Here is a 17346-nt window from a genome sequence, read left to right as displayed (position 1 = left end):
GCAATGAGTAATGAGACTTGTGAGACAGTCATGTTCTAAACTTACAGGTATATATCCCTTCAACACTATTTACAAGCCCACCTTCACTTTAAAGCAATTGTTAGTCTGTTTCGACTTTCAGTGTGTGAGTGAGAAACAAGAAGGTGGAAAACTGAATATTAAATTGATGGAGGCAGAAAGAGTGGCATCTTTGTTTGTTTTTTTTATACATCTCTCTGTATCTCACTTAAATGCTATTTACTTATCCATCCTCAAACCCACTTAATCCAGCTATATGATCATCAGTGTGCTGGAGCCAAAGAACTTGAGTGGTTTATAACCCATGCTTATTGGGAATTTATTGCTTATTTTGCATAAATGAGATGAGGGTCAAAAACATGTGTAAGCTAAGAAAACTAAAGGACATTGAGGCTTGCTTTGGCTCATTCTCACGGGGTTGAATGCAATTTTTCTCATTAAGGAGTTGTACACTATTCAACGACCATACTGTAGTCTGTGAAAATTTAAATTAAACATCAGATGAATATAAGCAATACAGTACTATTTTTTTTCCTTAAGACCACTATCTTATCTCTCACACAATACATTGGAAAAATCATTATTGTAAAATTCACTTGGAAGTAGATGAAAGTTTTTCCTCCAAAATTAATTTTCTTCTTCCAAACACTATAAAACAGCTTGAAATGTCATCATTAAAATAATTATTTCTTAAGTTCCTGTAAATGGCATTAGGTTATTGTTTGGTCACTTCAACCTAGAAAGTACCTTAGAATGGAGTGGTACAGGTTGTGCCTTATAATTGATTTGCAATTCTGCATTTGAAAATGTTATAGTGATAACTTATAATTAAGCACTCCATGTATTTCAAGTTAAGCCTATTGTAAAGCAGCCACTTATAGTGTAATGTGTAAGAAACGTTTAAGACCTTCTAAAGAGCGGTTGAATTTTGTAATCATTTCTGTACTTGGCACATAGAAAGTAATGATCAATCAAAAATGATGTGGGTTCTCATATTGTTCATATTAAGGTAATTTTACAGTCAGAATATGAAAGGGATTAATTCATATTAAGTGCCTTTAACAGTGTGATTCGTGTAATTTAAAAAAAGTATGGAAGAACAATATTAAATATCACAGCATGGAGCAGAGTTTATACTTTGATTTCTTGTCAAGCAGCTTTAAACTCGGACATTTAAAGAAAACTTGGAATATGGTGGATATACACGTAGTGGTAAAGCATTTTAAGCAGTTTAATCAAAATGCCATTGCAGTGATACAACTTAGATGGAACATTATCTGTTGAAATTCTCAAGACAGACCCAAATTACCTTTAGTTAAGATTTTGTCTTTGGCTTCTTACCCTTGTGAGCATCCAAGAATCAGACGATTGTGATTTATAGTTCAAACAGAAATCATCAGAAGTCACAGCACACTTAATAAACTTACAAACTGGTACAAACTAGGCTTCAATGTTTGAGTATGGATGAGCCAGCTGACCATGTTGGTCAGGGAGGATTTTTATCTCAAAGAGATCTGTGCAAGTGTGTCAAGGTGAGTGTAATTGAGATATTAGGAAAAAACTGTAACTAACAAAAAATAGCAGAATGTAATAACAACAAAAATAGCAGGAAAGAACTGAATAGTAGGCTTTGCTATGCAATGATGGACAAGAAGACAAATAACTAAGATTTAAACGGTAGGTGCAGAACGAGGATATTTTTTTAATTATTTATTTTACCTTGATCTGCAATCCATTTTCTAGCAGTAAGGTATAAGAGAGCCAAATCTCACATTTAAGAATATAAGCAACAACACGCACACCTCGGCTACCTAGCTGTTAAAATGACTGACAAAATTCACACCTTCATAGGTGTCACCCAGGTTCCAATTCATCTAACAACTTCAGTGTGCAGCATTTTTAAGTGAAAAAAAAATTCAATAATTCATAAGATGTTGAAAGCTCTTCTCTTCTAGTGCCTTTATCTAATTTTTACACTACTGACTGCTCTTCTTAATGTCTGAGTGGTGAGATTGCTCATTTCATTAGGCATACTATCTACTGTTTTACACCATCTTTGATACTTGTAAACTGTTCATTTGACTTCTTGTTTTGTTTCACTTGCTGAAACACCCAGCATGCCTTTAAGAGGTTAGTTAGTTTACTAATGATCAAATGCACAGATGTTAAGTATAGAGCTTTAGAATTATTGTCCATTTGCTTAATTGGTAGATTTATTATTTATTTATTTATTATTAAGCATGCAACCTGTTAATTAATTAATTATTGCCAAACTGACTAAGTAAGGCCCTCCATACCCCTATGAGTAAAGAAGAAGTTAATAATCCTGGAATTAAAAAACACACACACACAAAGCAGGCTTTAATTCAGAGGCTGATTTCATTGAAATCCTATTACCCATGCAGCTGTCCTGGAACTAAGTACAACAATCTAAGGTCTAAAGAAAATGAAAATTAGATTTGTGAGCTATCTCCACCATAGTTGAGCTTTTCTTTTCCCCTCTAAGCCCTACCAACATGAAAAAGTCATACTGGAGCAATATCTGTAAGCAGAATTTTACCATAAAATGATTTATAGCTGAAACCTGTGGAGGTGTGTTAGGATCTACAGTTTCTTTTATTTTTAATGTGCACCAGTATTGTTGCCCTTTGACATGATTCTACTTTGTTAATTAACTTCAAGAAGCTTTGGTAATTAACATCTGTTAAAGAACATTACTAGCTACAGCTCATGCAAAAAACTTCAAAATTATCCCACCATGCAATACTTACTAAGACAAGCATTATCCCTGAAGAAGTTCAAAAATTTTTCACACTCTTCTTTGTTGTTACCAGTGCCACTGCAGTCGCAGGATGGAGAAACACTGATGCTGCTTGATTTCAAGTAGTTTGGTGTCATTACTGTGCCTGTTGGAAAAGATTGGACATACAAAAATCCAATTATTGAGCAATTACAACTTACACATTTATGTTTTTTTTTCTAAATTATACAGTCATAGACTTTTTTAATCTGCTTTTTACATTAAAGGCTCATGCAGAGCAGAAAATGAATGAAATCATAACAGGAACCGTCTCTGAAAGAGGTGCTAGTTGCTGAATTGAACATACCCACTGTCACTCATCATGAAAGACTGAAAGAACTTAATGTTTTCAGTTTAAGCAATGAAGTGTAAAGGTAAATATGAGAGAACTGTTTAAAATAAGGAAACGAATTAGTACAGTTGATGTTAGCTGTTATTTTAACATGAATTCTTCATCAGGAAAGTTTTGCTGGTTTAGTTGCGGCAGGAGAAAAATCAAAATGGTTAATAAATTGCCAGGTAGTGTGGTAGATAGTAGTACTTTGGGGACCTCTAAAGCAGTGATTGGATGATATTTTGCAGACGTTTGCTGAAGGGTGGATTGAAAAGGTTAGTTGGGCTGAATAGCCTGTTCTTGTCAAAAGTATTCTTACGTTCTTATTCTTAGCAAGTGGAAGGAAGCTGAATTGCTCAAAGAAAACAGGGAAAATGTGTATACTTTTCATAAATGGTGACAGGGTCAATAATGAACCCAAGTAGGCAGCAGGACTAATCACCAATCCACTGCAATGCACTGCACTGTTCTGCCTCTAAACCTTTTCAAATGCAGCACATTACTATATTGAAATGCCACCTTAAGATGCTTAACAATGAGAGATATATAATATCTACATGTAGCATATTATAAAAAGTACAAAAAAACCCCCAAAACTTTTACTTATTCTTAAAGGCATTTGAGGCACCACCAATGATGTCATTTTAAGTTTAGCGGTTGATTCACCCTTTCTTTCTTGCTTTCAATGACTGTTCTTGTTTGAAAACGACTTGGGGGCTGTGAGTTGCCAGTTGAAACTGCTGTGCCATGATGCAGAGGCTTTCTAAGAACTGTAAACTTTCTTTTCTGAAAAAGCACAAAAATATGTCTCACCTATCAGACCTGAATAGGCAAGGAGGCAATCAGCGTAGTTCTCTTTTATGCAACCACTCATGGATCGTGACTCAGGCTGACAGTTGGCAAAGAAATCTGCAAGTCTTGACCTAAAACGAAAAAAAATCCAGAATCAAAATTTCAAACTCTCAGGGTACTTTTACATTGGTGCTTGCCATCAGGGACTGCTGCAATAGCAGGGAAACCAATGTGTGATATGTACACAACTGTGCCAAACCAGCACAGCAATACAATACAATACAATACAATACAATTTATTTTTGTATAGCCCAAAATCACACAAGAAGTGCCACAATGGGCTTTAGCAGGCCCTGCTTCTTGACAGCCCCCCAGACTTGACTCTCTAAGAAGACAAGGAAAAACTCCCAAAAAAAACCCTTGTAGGGAAAAAAAATGGAAGAAACCTTGGGAAAGGCAGTTCAAAGAGAGACCCCTTTCCAGGTAGGTTGGGCGTGCAGTGCGTGTTAAAAAGAAGGGGGTCAATACAATACAATACAATACACAGAACAGAACAAATCCTCAATACAGTATAAAAATAAAAATTTTACAAATACGGAGCAGAATTTAACAGTAGATGATATCACATAATATGATTTGTGCACAATCTTAACTAGGAGTCGATTAAAAGATAACCACAAAATGTAGTGTAAAATCTTTCAGGTACCACAAGATAGTTTAATAAAATTAAATAAGCAACATTAATTATCTATAAAAGTGTAAAAATTTTTGTTACATTTTCTAGGACTAGTTTGATAAGATAAAACAGAGTTTGAAAAAACCCAACACACAGCCCAACTTTCCCTGTAGCTAATATATGCATGTAATGTGCTTTTTTGTTAATTTTTTCTTTAGTTTTCAGGTTTGAAATGGTAATTAATTCAGGCATATTCATTCATAAATCTAAGAATATAATATAGAAAATTAAAAACATAGGTATTGCTAATATTGGCATACTGAAAGTAAGATTCAAGGCATATCTACAGAAATTAAATACATTACAGTAATGACAGATTGATAGATTCATGCATTTTATTTTTTTTTCATGAGTTATAATCAAATATCCATTAAAAGCCATCTTGCATCAATTTAGTGAGTGGCACAGTTTTACAGGATACAACCTCTGAAAAGGATTCAGGGGTTTAAGTTGACACAATGTTCTTATTGTCTGTCAGCTCCACTGACAGACTGAGGAGATTGTTCCTCCCCAAACTATGCGACTCTTCAATTCCACCTGGGGGGGTAAACATTTACATTATTCAAAGTTATTGTCTGTTTTTACCTGCATTTTTATCTATCTATCTATCTATCTATCTATCTATCTATCTATCTATCTATCTATCTATCTATCTATCTATCTATCTATCTATCTATCTATCTATCTATCTATCTATCTATCTATCTATCTATCTATCTATCTATCTATCTATCTATCTATGTATTGTCTAGTCATTGTGAAGAAGCAATTAAAACGTCAAATAAAATGTTAGGTTACATTTTAAAACCTGTTAAGTGTATATCAAGGGATGTTATGCTCAGACTGTATAATTCAACTTCTGTGTGCATTTCAAAAAGAGACATAGCGACACTATGTATAAGAGAACTGTGTATAAGAGAACAACAGCCCTTGTGTGTCTCACACTCACACTTCCTCTTTCCATCACATCACCAAAGCCACACCGACCAATCACACCAAAGTCAAACTGACCAATCAGATTGCTTCGAAGGACAGAACACAAACACAGAGACCTTAGCATTTTATTACATAGTAGATGCTTTTTAAGAATACAATCATATTGTTTGTTTTAAAATAGTGTGACCTTTAGTGGGTGCCCTACATCCCAAATTCAGAACACAACTGTCTCACATACAAGTTCCAGTATAAAAAGACTCCCTTATTGGATGCAGTACCTATTATATGGCTTCATAACACACCATAATAACACAGTAAATTATCCCTTCTGCCTTCCTGTCTTTAATACTGTGCTAACCCCTCTCTCTCTCCCCCAGGACATGATGTGGAAGTGGAAGATGGTCAGTTGTGAGCTGCATATCATTGTCAATGAACTCCAAACTCTTGAAAATCAGATTCAGCAACTCCTTGCTAGACAGACACACCTCAGAGAACAGAAAGCTCGCCTGCTAAAAGAAACCTCCTCAGCATCTGAGTTATGTCAACTTGCCAACTTCAGCCCCGTGCCGTGTTGCTTGCACACTGGGTAAGTAAGTTTTGTCGTACCTCCTGCTCGATACATTGACAACGATGGAATCTAGCTGTTTCAGCAATGCAAGCAGGGGCTCAATGCTAGATCATCTCCATCATTTCAGGCAAATGTTGCCATCCACAATGGCTTCAACCCCCTCTGCTCCTCTACCTTGTAGGCAGATTTTGCTGATATACTTGGGGATTCAATTGTACACCACATCGGTATTTCATGCCCTAAACATAAAACGTTTGTTTCTTGTTTTCCCAGTACACAAATATGAGATATTACAAAAACAGCACCAACAGTCATCAAGAAGCACAGGATTGTTGAGACCATTGTACTACATATAGATGTAAACAGCTTTCGATATTGTCCAAATGATGTAGAATAATTTCTCAACTGAAACCCTCCTTCTGCGCCCTAATCCAGTACCAACAGGTTTTTTCAAAGCAGTCTCTGATGTTCTAATTAATAGTGTACTTGATATAGTGAACTCATCATTAGATATGGGGGTCTTCCCTAACTGTCAAAAGACTGCAGTTGCTAAACCCCTGATCAAGAAAAATAATCTCGACTCCTCTTTGACAACTTTAGACAATTTCTAATCAGTATTTCTTAAGTAAAAATCTAGAAAAGGCAGTTTTACAGCACCTAAATGATTATTTGATTAAACATTTTATTCTTGACAAGTTTCAGTCAGCAATGCTTAAAGACGTAAATGATTTGCAAGTTAAATGTGGAGAGAGGCTGTATATCTGTTCTTGTTCTTTTAGACTTGAGTGTAGAATTTAACACTATAGACCATAGTATTCATATAAATCACCTTAGACAATGGGTGGGCTTCTCCAGCAGCGTCTTAAATTGGTTTCAGTTTTCCTTAATAGGTAGAAAATTCTTTGTTATTTGTGGCGATTGTACTTCGGAGACCCATGATATTGTACATGGTGTACCACAAGGATCTATTCTGGATCCGCTGCTTTTTTCAATCCACATTGTTTCATTATGTCAGATTATCTCAAAGCACAAGGCGAGTTACCTCAGCTAAGCAGATGACACACAGCTTTATTTATCAATAGCACTTGATGACCCTGATGCTCCTGGCTCTCTGGTCCAATGTCTTAGCAGTATTTCCAATTGGATGAGCAGAAACTTTCTTAAACTAAATAAGTAAAAAACAGAAGTCTTCGTGACTGGCAAATATGGAAATAGTGAGGGTATTAGAAATAAACGTGATCCTTTAAGTTTAAAAGTCATGGTGGAGGTAAAGAATATAGGGGAAATCTTTGACACTGACCTATAGTTTAAATGGCATATTAACCAGATTACTAGGCCTGCATTTTTTTCACTTAAGGAATATAGCAAAAGTTAGACCTCTTATAAATTTACAAGATGCTGCAAAATTAGTGCACACATTTGTTTTTAGTCAACTAGATTACTGTAATGCACTCCTAACAAGACTACCTAAGAAAGACATCAATTGGTTGATGTTAGTGCAAAATGCAGCAGCCAGAATCTTAGCTAGAAAAAGAAATCTGAGCACATCTACCAGTTTTAGCGTTGTTACATTGGTTTTCAGTGTCATTTAGAGTTGAATTTAAAATACTACTAATGGTGTATAAAGACTTAACTCAATTTTGCTCCATCTTATATTTTGGAATGCTTCTCCCCCTACACTGTAAGTCATAACCATTAGACCTTCAAATGGTGGTCTGCTTATAATTCCAAGAGTCAAGCTTAAAAGAAGTGGTGAGGCAGCCTTTTGCTGTTATGCACCTGCAAGCTGGAATACTTTACCAATTGAAATTCTCCAGGCTAATACTGTTGAACATTTAAAAAATTGCTAAAAATCAACTATTTTAATTTGGCTCTCTCGTAGCTATATTTTACTTCTATTACTAAGAGACAATATGGACATAGAGGCATCATATTCTTCAGAGATCTGCAATCTTTACTAATCTCTACTTTTCTCCGTTGTCTTTTTCCGGTTCATCTGTGGTGGCAATTTATGCTACCACCAGATCAAGGCACCATTCAACCAATATAGATATGTAAAAAGTAAATAAAAAGGTGCCTTTATTAACAAAGACTGTGGAGGGATGCACAAAACGGAAATTTCAAAATGGAAACAATGGCATATCAAATCAGGAATGTTTAGGGTCAGTAAAACACAAGAGATCAGAAACAGAGACAAGTAGTCAAAAGTATAAGTAATTCTACTGAGTTGTATGGTAACACCCCAAATAGCAGTGACAAAGGTAATTTGATTACTTGCATTCAGTTATTAAAATGAACTGACATTTAAATTAAAAAATAAAACACGAGTGAATCAAAAATCACAATACCACTTCTGCCCAAGACCATTTTCAGCTTATTCTATCAGCTCCGCACCCTAAAATCTAATTTGGCATGATCTCTTAATTATGTATGTCAAAATCCTATATAGAGTAACTTTATAATATTCCATTGCAATGTTTTTTAAATTCACTTATTAGAATTAGAAAGGACTGAACTCATTTCCAATTGTTTGTCTTGTTAGAACAAATTAATTTATTTGACATGGCATCTATCTTACTTTCAAAGGTAGATCAACTACAAGAGCAGCAGATGTATACAGTATGTGATTACATCAGTCTGAGTAATATTGTTCCATTGAGAAACCTGAGAAGAAGTGACCTTCCCCAAGTTGCCATTAATGAGGTTCAAATGTTTGTGTCAGATTGATTTCCATCATTTAGATCAGAATAAATGGCAGTGTTTCCAAGAGACTGCATCAGGACTTGAAAGTCAGACTCAGCCAAATGTAGGTCAGAATGACTAAATGTTCTTCTCTGTCAACACAACTAGGTGTCATTAATGAGAAAGTTTGTTTGTTGTTAGATCATCCTAGTACCCTGGACACAACAACAAATCTTCTAAACAGATTACAAGTTTCAGAAGATATCTGTAGAGTAGGCGCTACCCATAAATTTATGTGTTAGACTACCATGACTTCCATTTTATCTTTGAACATATTTTCTGGGTTTATCCGTAGTTAAGACTCAGCTCCCAAGAACTAAAATTCATTCTGTATGTGCAATGTACATTATCCCAACAAATATCAGGAGGCAGTCACCTGACTGTAGGAAAGACCACAATATATGCTAGGATTATGGCTTATACAGTATAGCATATGTAATGGGTCATTAATACCACTAGTAATGTTTATTTTTGAAGTTGGCTCTCTGTGTACTGATAATGAAAACTGTCTGTGTGAGCTGTTCACATCATGATTTACAGAGCAATAAAAGAATGAAAATGAGAACTCAAAAGTTACTGACAAACACATTACTTCCTCCACAATGACCTTCAACCCATGCGCCAAACAGCTTCAAACAGCCCAGCATGCTGAGCTCCATGCTCAATGGTGCCAGAACAATAATTGCTCCCTTATTGTCAGTAGCAAAAATAAGGAGCTGCTCACAGACTTTAGAAAGCATGAAACAGTCCACACTCACACTTGCATTGGTGGGGATTCTGTGTCAAGAGTCAGTCCCTCTAAGTTTCCTAGAGTTATTATCACTAGTGACCTGAAGTGAGCACAATATATCTCAGCTATTATGACAAAGATTCAAAAGCACCTTTACTTTCTTAAGAGATCTGAGGAAAATTATGAATGTATCCTTTTCTTCTTCTTCTTCTTCTTTTGGCTGCTCCCGTTAGGGGTTGCCACAGCGGATCATCTTCTTCCATATCTTTCTGTCCTCTGCATCTTGTTCTGTTACACCCATCACCTGCATGTCCTCTCTCACCACATCCATAAACCTTCGCTTAGGCCTTCGTCTTTTCCTCTTCCCTGGCAGCTCTATCCTTAGCATCCTTCTCCCAATATACCCAGCATCTCTCCTCTGCACATGTCCAAACCAACGCAATCTCACCTCTCTGACTGTCTCCCAACCGTCCAACTTTAGCTGACCCTCTAATGTACTCATTTCTAATCCTATCCATCCTCGTCACACCCAATGCAAATCTTAGCATCTTTAACTCTGCCACCTCCAGCTCTGTCTCCTGCTTTCTGGTCAGTGCCACCGTCTCCAATCCATACTGTATAACATAGCTGGTCTCACTACCGTCCTGTAGACATTCCCTTTCACTCTTGCTGATACCCGTCTGTCACAAATTACTCCTGACACTCTGAATGTATCCTTTTATGTTCACCATATTCTACATACAGTATGTATATTGGTGTCAATCCTCACAACAGGTCAGCATATTAGTGACATATAACACAAGCTGTCTTAGAGAATCAAACATGATTATTAAAGATGTTGGCCATCCTGCACTTTTCTGCCTCTGTCTTTCAGGACTATTAGCCCGCACATCTGAAGACTCAGAGACAGTTTTAATCACCAAGTCAAAAGTCTTCATATGGTTTCTTTATATATCTCTCTATACCTGTATATATCTAATGCAAAGTTGGCTGCTTCATTCACTCACATAATTTGACACTGACATAATTTCCTGTTTAGTTAAAAATCTGAAATTTGGCAGGAGGGCACATCTATGACAATAAGTATTAGCTAAGAAAGGACATTTTGGTATATAAATATTTAGGGGTAAACTGACCCAATAGCAAAAATAAACACCCCAAAACCTTAACAATGCCTTGACAGATCTGATTTTGTATTTGACAAAAATGTTTTATTTGTTGATAATTATTAAGAATATGCCAATTTACATGCTTTTTTGCTGCGCAGACAGTGTGCTTTATGCAAATGAAGGATGCAGCAGGAGCGAGTGATGGGCCATGCCAATATCACCAATAACCAATAGGGTGGACGGACGACAGAAGACAGGGTGATGTCATGAGCAGGAAAAAAGGGAGATAATCACTTTGCAAAATGGAAAGAGAAAGTTTGGGGAGCCACAAGGTAGATGCAAGGCTCAATGGTTAACAAGCACTGCTTTTTGCTGTTTACTACTAGCACTCAATGATGCATAACAGCTTTCATCTTGGTTATCCATTGTGCCCTGTTGACATCCAGTCCCAGGATGTGGTGCTGAAAACTGTCCCCTTTCCCAGTCCTGCTCTTTAATCGCACCATTTAAAACATTAAGGCAATGCCCCACCACACCCCGAAACACCCCCACCCCACCTCCATCCCCGGTCTTTGAACACGGTGCTGCAAACTCTGCGAAAGAAACATCGGTCTTAGAGAATATCACTTAAATTTCTAATGGGGAAACCACAGAAATTGTGTTGTGATGGACTAAGCTATGGCTCCTTGCTCTTTATGATAATACCACAGGAGCTGGCACTTATTTATATCCACTTCTAGCGCTGCTTTGCATAGAAATTCACATCTGTAGGCTTTAAAGGGAGACTACATACTGCTGATGAAAAACACAACAAGAAATACTGCACTTGAGTGAATGGTATAAAAAAGTGAAAAACTTAAAAATTCTAATAATGAGAATAATATAAACACAAATTTTACATTATTCCTACTCATTATCCATTTCAATTTAAAAGAATACACTTTCCTATAAAACAGTGTTTTGCAATGACTATCAACAAAACCCAAGTCACTAGAGAATGCAGAAACTGATCTAATGCAGGAATGTTTTCCTCCTGGACAATCATGTATAGTATGTTCAAGAGTCAGCAGCTCCAGTGACCTGTTAGGGGAGTGCAATGGAAAGGAACCATGTTTAGGGCAGATGTCTGCCGTATGTAGATTGTTGCCAGGATAGATTCAGGCTCTATTCAGCCATCAACAAGGATAAGGACACAAATAAAGCATGGAACAGTTATCATAAAGTATAGATAAGTTGACACAGTAACAAATGAAACTTTTTTTTTTTTTGAAAACATTGTTATTGAAAGAATGTAGCTCTTTAGGCCAAGTAGTGCCACTTTGCATCTTTTGGAACAGAAAATGAAGGTAGTTGAAAATAACAAGTTTTTCTGAAGTTGGTTTCCTGAGTGTGGACCAACTGCACTTAAGAAATGAAGAAAAGTGTCAGTCAGAGCCAATTTAATTTCAACACCTGCTATTAGAATATTTCAGTGTGGGTTTATTCTTCTTGTACATCAATCCTGAAATGTTATAATAAAAGGCTTAGTATCAATTCAGCAGACCGCAAATCTTTGAGAATATTATTAACTAATCACAGGTGAACTGCACTGTAATAGGCTATTAAATTGTACCAGTACATAAAAGAGAAGAAAAAAAATCTCAATGCGCTCTTATCTGCTTTAATTTTGATCTTGTTTTTGCCTAGATGAAGAAGTCCATTTTCATATATATTTTCTATGCAAGAAATACATTCCAGGAAGACTGTTTTCTTGAAATATAAACCTTAATCTTCTAATCTACATAGAATGTGTGACATTATCCTGGCAGCACTGTGTGCAGAAATGAGTTCTGCGCTGGAAATCAATCCATAGCAGGGCAAATATAATAATAATAATAAATGCATTTTAGTTATATAGTGTCTTCCACATGCTCAGAGCCCTTAACAAATATTCAGAAGAGTACAAAAATAAAAATAACACAGGAAAAGATCAAGTAAATAACATCCATTCATCCATCCATTTTCCAACCTGCTGAATCCGAACACAGGGTCACGGGGGTCTGCTGGAGCCAATCCCAGCCAACACAGGGCACAAGGTAGGAACCAATCCCGGGCAGGGTGCCAACCCACCGCAGAAGTAAATAACAGTCAATATAAACTCATATCAAACATTAAACATCAAATTATAGATTAATACATAAAACACAAAGTTCAGAATTAGAAAAAGAAAAAATAAGCAGGAATAAAAGATCCAAAACCACAAATTGCTAAAATGAAATCATGAACAAATAAGACAATTTCTGTAAGCTACTATGTAGGCATATCATGCACAAACTTCGACTGAGCAAATGTAGGGTCACCAGTTAAAATATCGTGAACTTTGCTGGGATGTCCATGTATAACATGGTAAATGAGAAAACGCAGGTGAACTGAAATATGGGAACCAAATCCATGACCATGGACGTGTGAATCAAAATGTTTAAAAAATAACTATTTAATTTGTGCTGGGGTTCTCTCTCAGTTACCTTGCTTGTCACATAAGAATCACCATTATAAAAAAATACTGAAATGTTGAATTAATGAAAGATTAATCAGTCATTGATATTTTTTATGGTAAACACAGAGAGGAATCTACAGATGTGAAAGGCAATAAAATGACAATATGTTCAACCTGATGTCACTCCAGCTTACAAACTTCACCCTGCCTCTCGCCAGGATGAATTAGTTGTTCAGCTGTCACAATAAACAAAAAAAAGTCATCCACTCAAAATCCTTTGCACATCCTGTAAATAATGTAGCTAGACTGGAAGTGAAGGTCTCATAAACTGTGAGTGACACATGGATGCATACTGAAACAGCCACTGTTGCTTATACCACATTTAACCACTTGTATTACTTGCTGCTTACAGCATCTAAAGGATGAATTTTCTTTGTGCTATTTGTCTGTGTCAGGTTTGGGTGGCTAGTGCGCTCCCTGCAAGCGACAATATATACCTAAAAATACACACACACCACATTCTGTATATTTTATTTTTCACATAAAGTGAATAACATTTATCATGATAGTACATTTAGGAGCAGGAAAACTGAATGTATGAACTGAAAGTATAATTTTAAGCTACCGGCTAAATAAATGGGCAGAAGGAAGTCAAGCCTGTGAACTAAAAAAGAAGAATACAAGATAGATACTCTTATTCAGTTTAAATTTACAGAACACAGAAGACGGCAAACGAACATTCAAAGGAAATCAAAAGATGTTACTATGCTTCCAGACAACAAAATCATATAAATAAATACACTTCTTAATACATAAGAAAGTGGTGGAAGTAAAGACTGAATGGTGCTAATATTTTTCATTTACAAAAATGGTGCTCAACTTTATCTATGATAAGAGATAGTTTTATAGTAATTAATAATTAATTTTTGATCTTTGGTATCACTTAAGAGTATGCAGTGTTGACAACTATTCTTCTGCATATATTTTTGTATAATATAAAACAGACCAAGATTAAAAAAGGGTACAGGCAGGACTCAAACCATGATGCCACTGACTTGCAGTCAGACATGCTACCAACTGTGCTATTCTGTAACATCCATGGACTGCCACTGAAACTTTCCTTTCTGACAATTGATCCAGAATATAATTGCAGTTTTTCCTTATTTTTTCACAATAAAATTCTTGCTTGAGATAGCTTTTTTCCAGGCTTCAGGGCCATGAGCTTGATCAATTAGTGAAATACATTATATATTATATACAGTACTGTGCAAAAATTTTAGGCAGGTGTGAAAAAATGCTGTAAACAAAGAATGCTTTCAGAAATATAAATAATGATTGTTTATTGTTATCAATTTACAAAATGCAAAGTGAGCGAACAAAAGAAAAATCTAAATCAAATCAATATTTACTACCTTTTGCCTTCAAACCAGCATCAATTCTTATAGGTACACTTGCACAAAGTCAGGGATTTTGTAGGATTCTACTCAGGTGTATGATCAACCAATTATACCAAACAAGTGCTAATGATCATCAATGTGACACGTAGGTTGAAACACAGTCATTAACTGAAACAGAAACAGCTGTGTAGGAGGCTTAAAACTGGGTTAGGAACATCCAAACTCTGCTACCAAGGTGAGGTTGTGGAAGACAGTTTCATGTCATGGCAAGACTGAGCACAGCAACAAGACACAAGGTAGTTACACTGCATCAGCAAGGTCTCTCCCAGACAAAGATTTCAAAGCAGACTGGGGTTTCAAGATGTGCTGTTCAAGTTCTTTTGAAGAAGCACAAAGAAACGGGCAACGTTGAGGATCGTAGACACAGTGGCCAGCCAAGGAAACTCAGTGCAGCAGATGAAAGACACATCAAGCTTATTACCCTTCAAAATCAGAAGATGTCCAGCAGTGCCATCAGCTCAGAACTGGCAGAAACCAGTGGGACCCAGGTACACCCATCTACTGTCCGGAGAAGTCTGGCCAGAAGTGGTCTTCATGGAAGAGTTGCAGCCAAAAAGCCATACCTCCGACGTGGAAACAAGGCCAAGCGACTCAAGTATGCACGAAAACATGGGAACTGGGGTGCAGAAAAATGGCAGCAGGTGCTCTGGACTGATAAGTCAAAATTTGAGATATTTGGCTGTAGCAGAAGGCAGTTTGTTCTTCGAAGGGCTGGAGAGTGGTACAATAATGAGTGTCTGCAGGCAACAGTGAAGCATGGTGGAGGTTCATTGAACATTTGGGGCTGCATTTCTGCAAATGGAGTTGGAGATTTGGTCAGGATTAATGATGTTCTCAATGCTGAGAAATACAGGCAGATACTCATCCATCATGCAATACCATCAGGGAGGCTTATGATTGGCCCCAAATTTATTCTGCAGTAGGACAACGACCCCTAACATACAGCCAAAGTCATTAAGAATTATCTTCAGCGTAAAGAAGAACAAGAAGTCCTGGAAGTGATGGTATGGCCCCCACCGAGCCCTGATCTCAACATCATCGAGTGTGTCTGGGATTACATGAAGAGACAGAAGGATGTGAGGAAGCCTACATCCACAGAAGATCTGTGGTTAGTTCTCCAAGATGTTTGGAACAACCTACCAGCCGAGTTCCTTCAAAAACTGTGTGCAAGTTTACCTAGAAGAACTGATGCTGTTTTGAAGGCAAAGGGTAGTCACACCAAATATTGATTTGATTTAGATTTCTCTTTTGTTCATTCACTGCATTTTGTTGATTGATGAAAATAAATGATTAACACTTCCATTTTTGAAAGCATTCTTTGTTTACAGCATTTTTTCACACCTGCCTAAAACTTTTGCACAGTACTGTATATTATATTACGGACGGCCAGGGCCCTTTCCCATCTGGGACGCCTGTGAACTGAAAGGACCAGGGGAGGGAACAGACTAGAACAGAACCTTCCTCTGACCACTATATGGCAGCCCCCCCTGGGTTGCAGTGGTGTCTCGAATTCCCACAGGGCAACATGGGATGGACAACCTTGTTAAGTTCCATGGGTGCCGCCAGGGGTAGCTGCAGTGCTATACTTTGTCAGGCTTCTGCTACACTTGGGAGTACTTCCAGACCTTGCTAATGAGCCACCTGGAGTGCTTCTGGGTGTGGCATAAAGGGAGCCACCTGCCACTACTCAGGGAGCCAGAGACGGGAGGAAGAGGGATGGAGTTTGCCATGGCAGGAAAGGAGGGAGAGAGAGAGAGAGAGAGAGAGAGAGAGAGAAGGAAAGGGAGAGAGAGAGAGAGAAAGAAAAAAGAAAGAAGTAAAGTGCTGTATTGTGCTGCTTATTGTGTTTTTGAACTGTGCTGAGCATGTGAAAAGCGATTTGAGAAGCGTTTCCCATGGGAAAAACATAAAATGTGTGTTGCTCAACTTTTGTCCATGTCTGTCTCTGTCAGGCTCGGGAACCTGCTGCATCTCCTTGTGGCCACAATATATATTCTCAGGACTGTGGGACAAAAAGCTGATGATACCATCAGTGACAACTTCCCCTCGGAGCTACGCAGTGGTAGTGCTTACCTCTGATGATCCTGGGAGGCGAACTTCAGACATGTATGCATGTCACTATACAGAATATATAGACATGTATCATTTGTAGCATTATTGCAAGAGTTTTTTTTTTTTTTTTGCATCATGAGATTTAAATGCAGACACAATGGTAGCTAGCGCTGCTTCCTCACATCAATGGACAGCTGGGACTAATCCAGGCATAGTCACCATCTCTGTGGAGGGTTATTAAATACTGTTATCTGCTCAGATTTTCTGTTGTTCATATATGTGAGTTTAACTGACATCTCTGTATTGTCACTACTATCTGTATACCACTGTGGGTATGTTAGTGAGTGTGTTCTGATACAGATTGGGATTGGTTCTTACTTTGATAACTACACTGTTAAAATAGGATATGATTTGTCCTAATCCAATGTTAGACCAGTCATCTCAAAAAATAGTTGGATTGATTATTTGAATGAATGGAACAGTATGAAACAGTTTTCATATTTTTGTCTCACTTCTGCGCCACCCTGTGCCATCTCTGTTTTCACTTAATAACAGGGGTAAAACATGATGAAACTAAATTCCTGGCAATTTACTTA

The 17346-nt window shown here is 37.1% G+C and overlaps 1 protein-coding gene across 1 annotated transcript in view; it reads right to left on the bottom strand.

The window, feature by feature from the left end:
* Positions 1-17346, bottom strand: part of gfra1b (gdnf family receptor alpha 1b) — a 306740-nt gene that overhangs the window by 84817 nt on the left and 204577 nt on the right. Inside the window, exons 5-6 of the mRNA XM_028795763.2 lie at positions 3966-4075; positions 2790-2924 (exon numbers count right to left, since the gene is read on the bottom strand). Coding sequence (XP_028651596.1) covers positions 2790-2924; positions 3966-4075 — 245 coding nt within the window. The remainder of the gene's footprint in view (positions 1-2789; positions 2925-3965; positions 4076-17346) is intronic.

The sequence above is a fragment of the Erpetoichthys calabaricus genome, chromosome 2, assembly GCF_900747795.2.
Source record: "Erpetoichthys calabaricus chromosome 2, fErpCal1.3, whole genome shotgun sequence".
Classification (NCBI taxonomy): Eukaryota; Metazoa; Chordata; class Cladistia; order Polypteriformes; family Polypteridae; genus Erpetoichthys; species Erpetoichthys calabaricus.
This window is presented reverse-complemented; position numbering and strand designations above follow the sequence as displayed.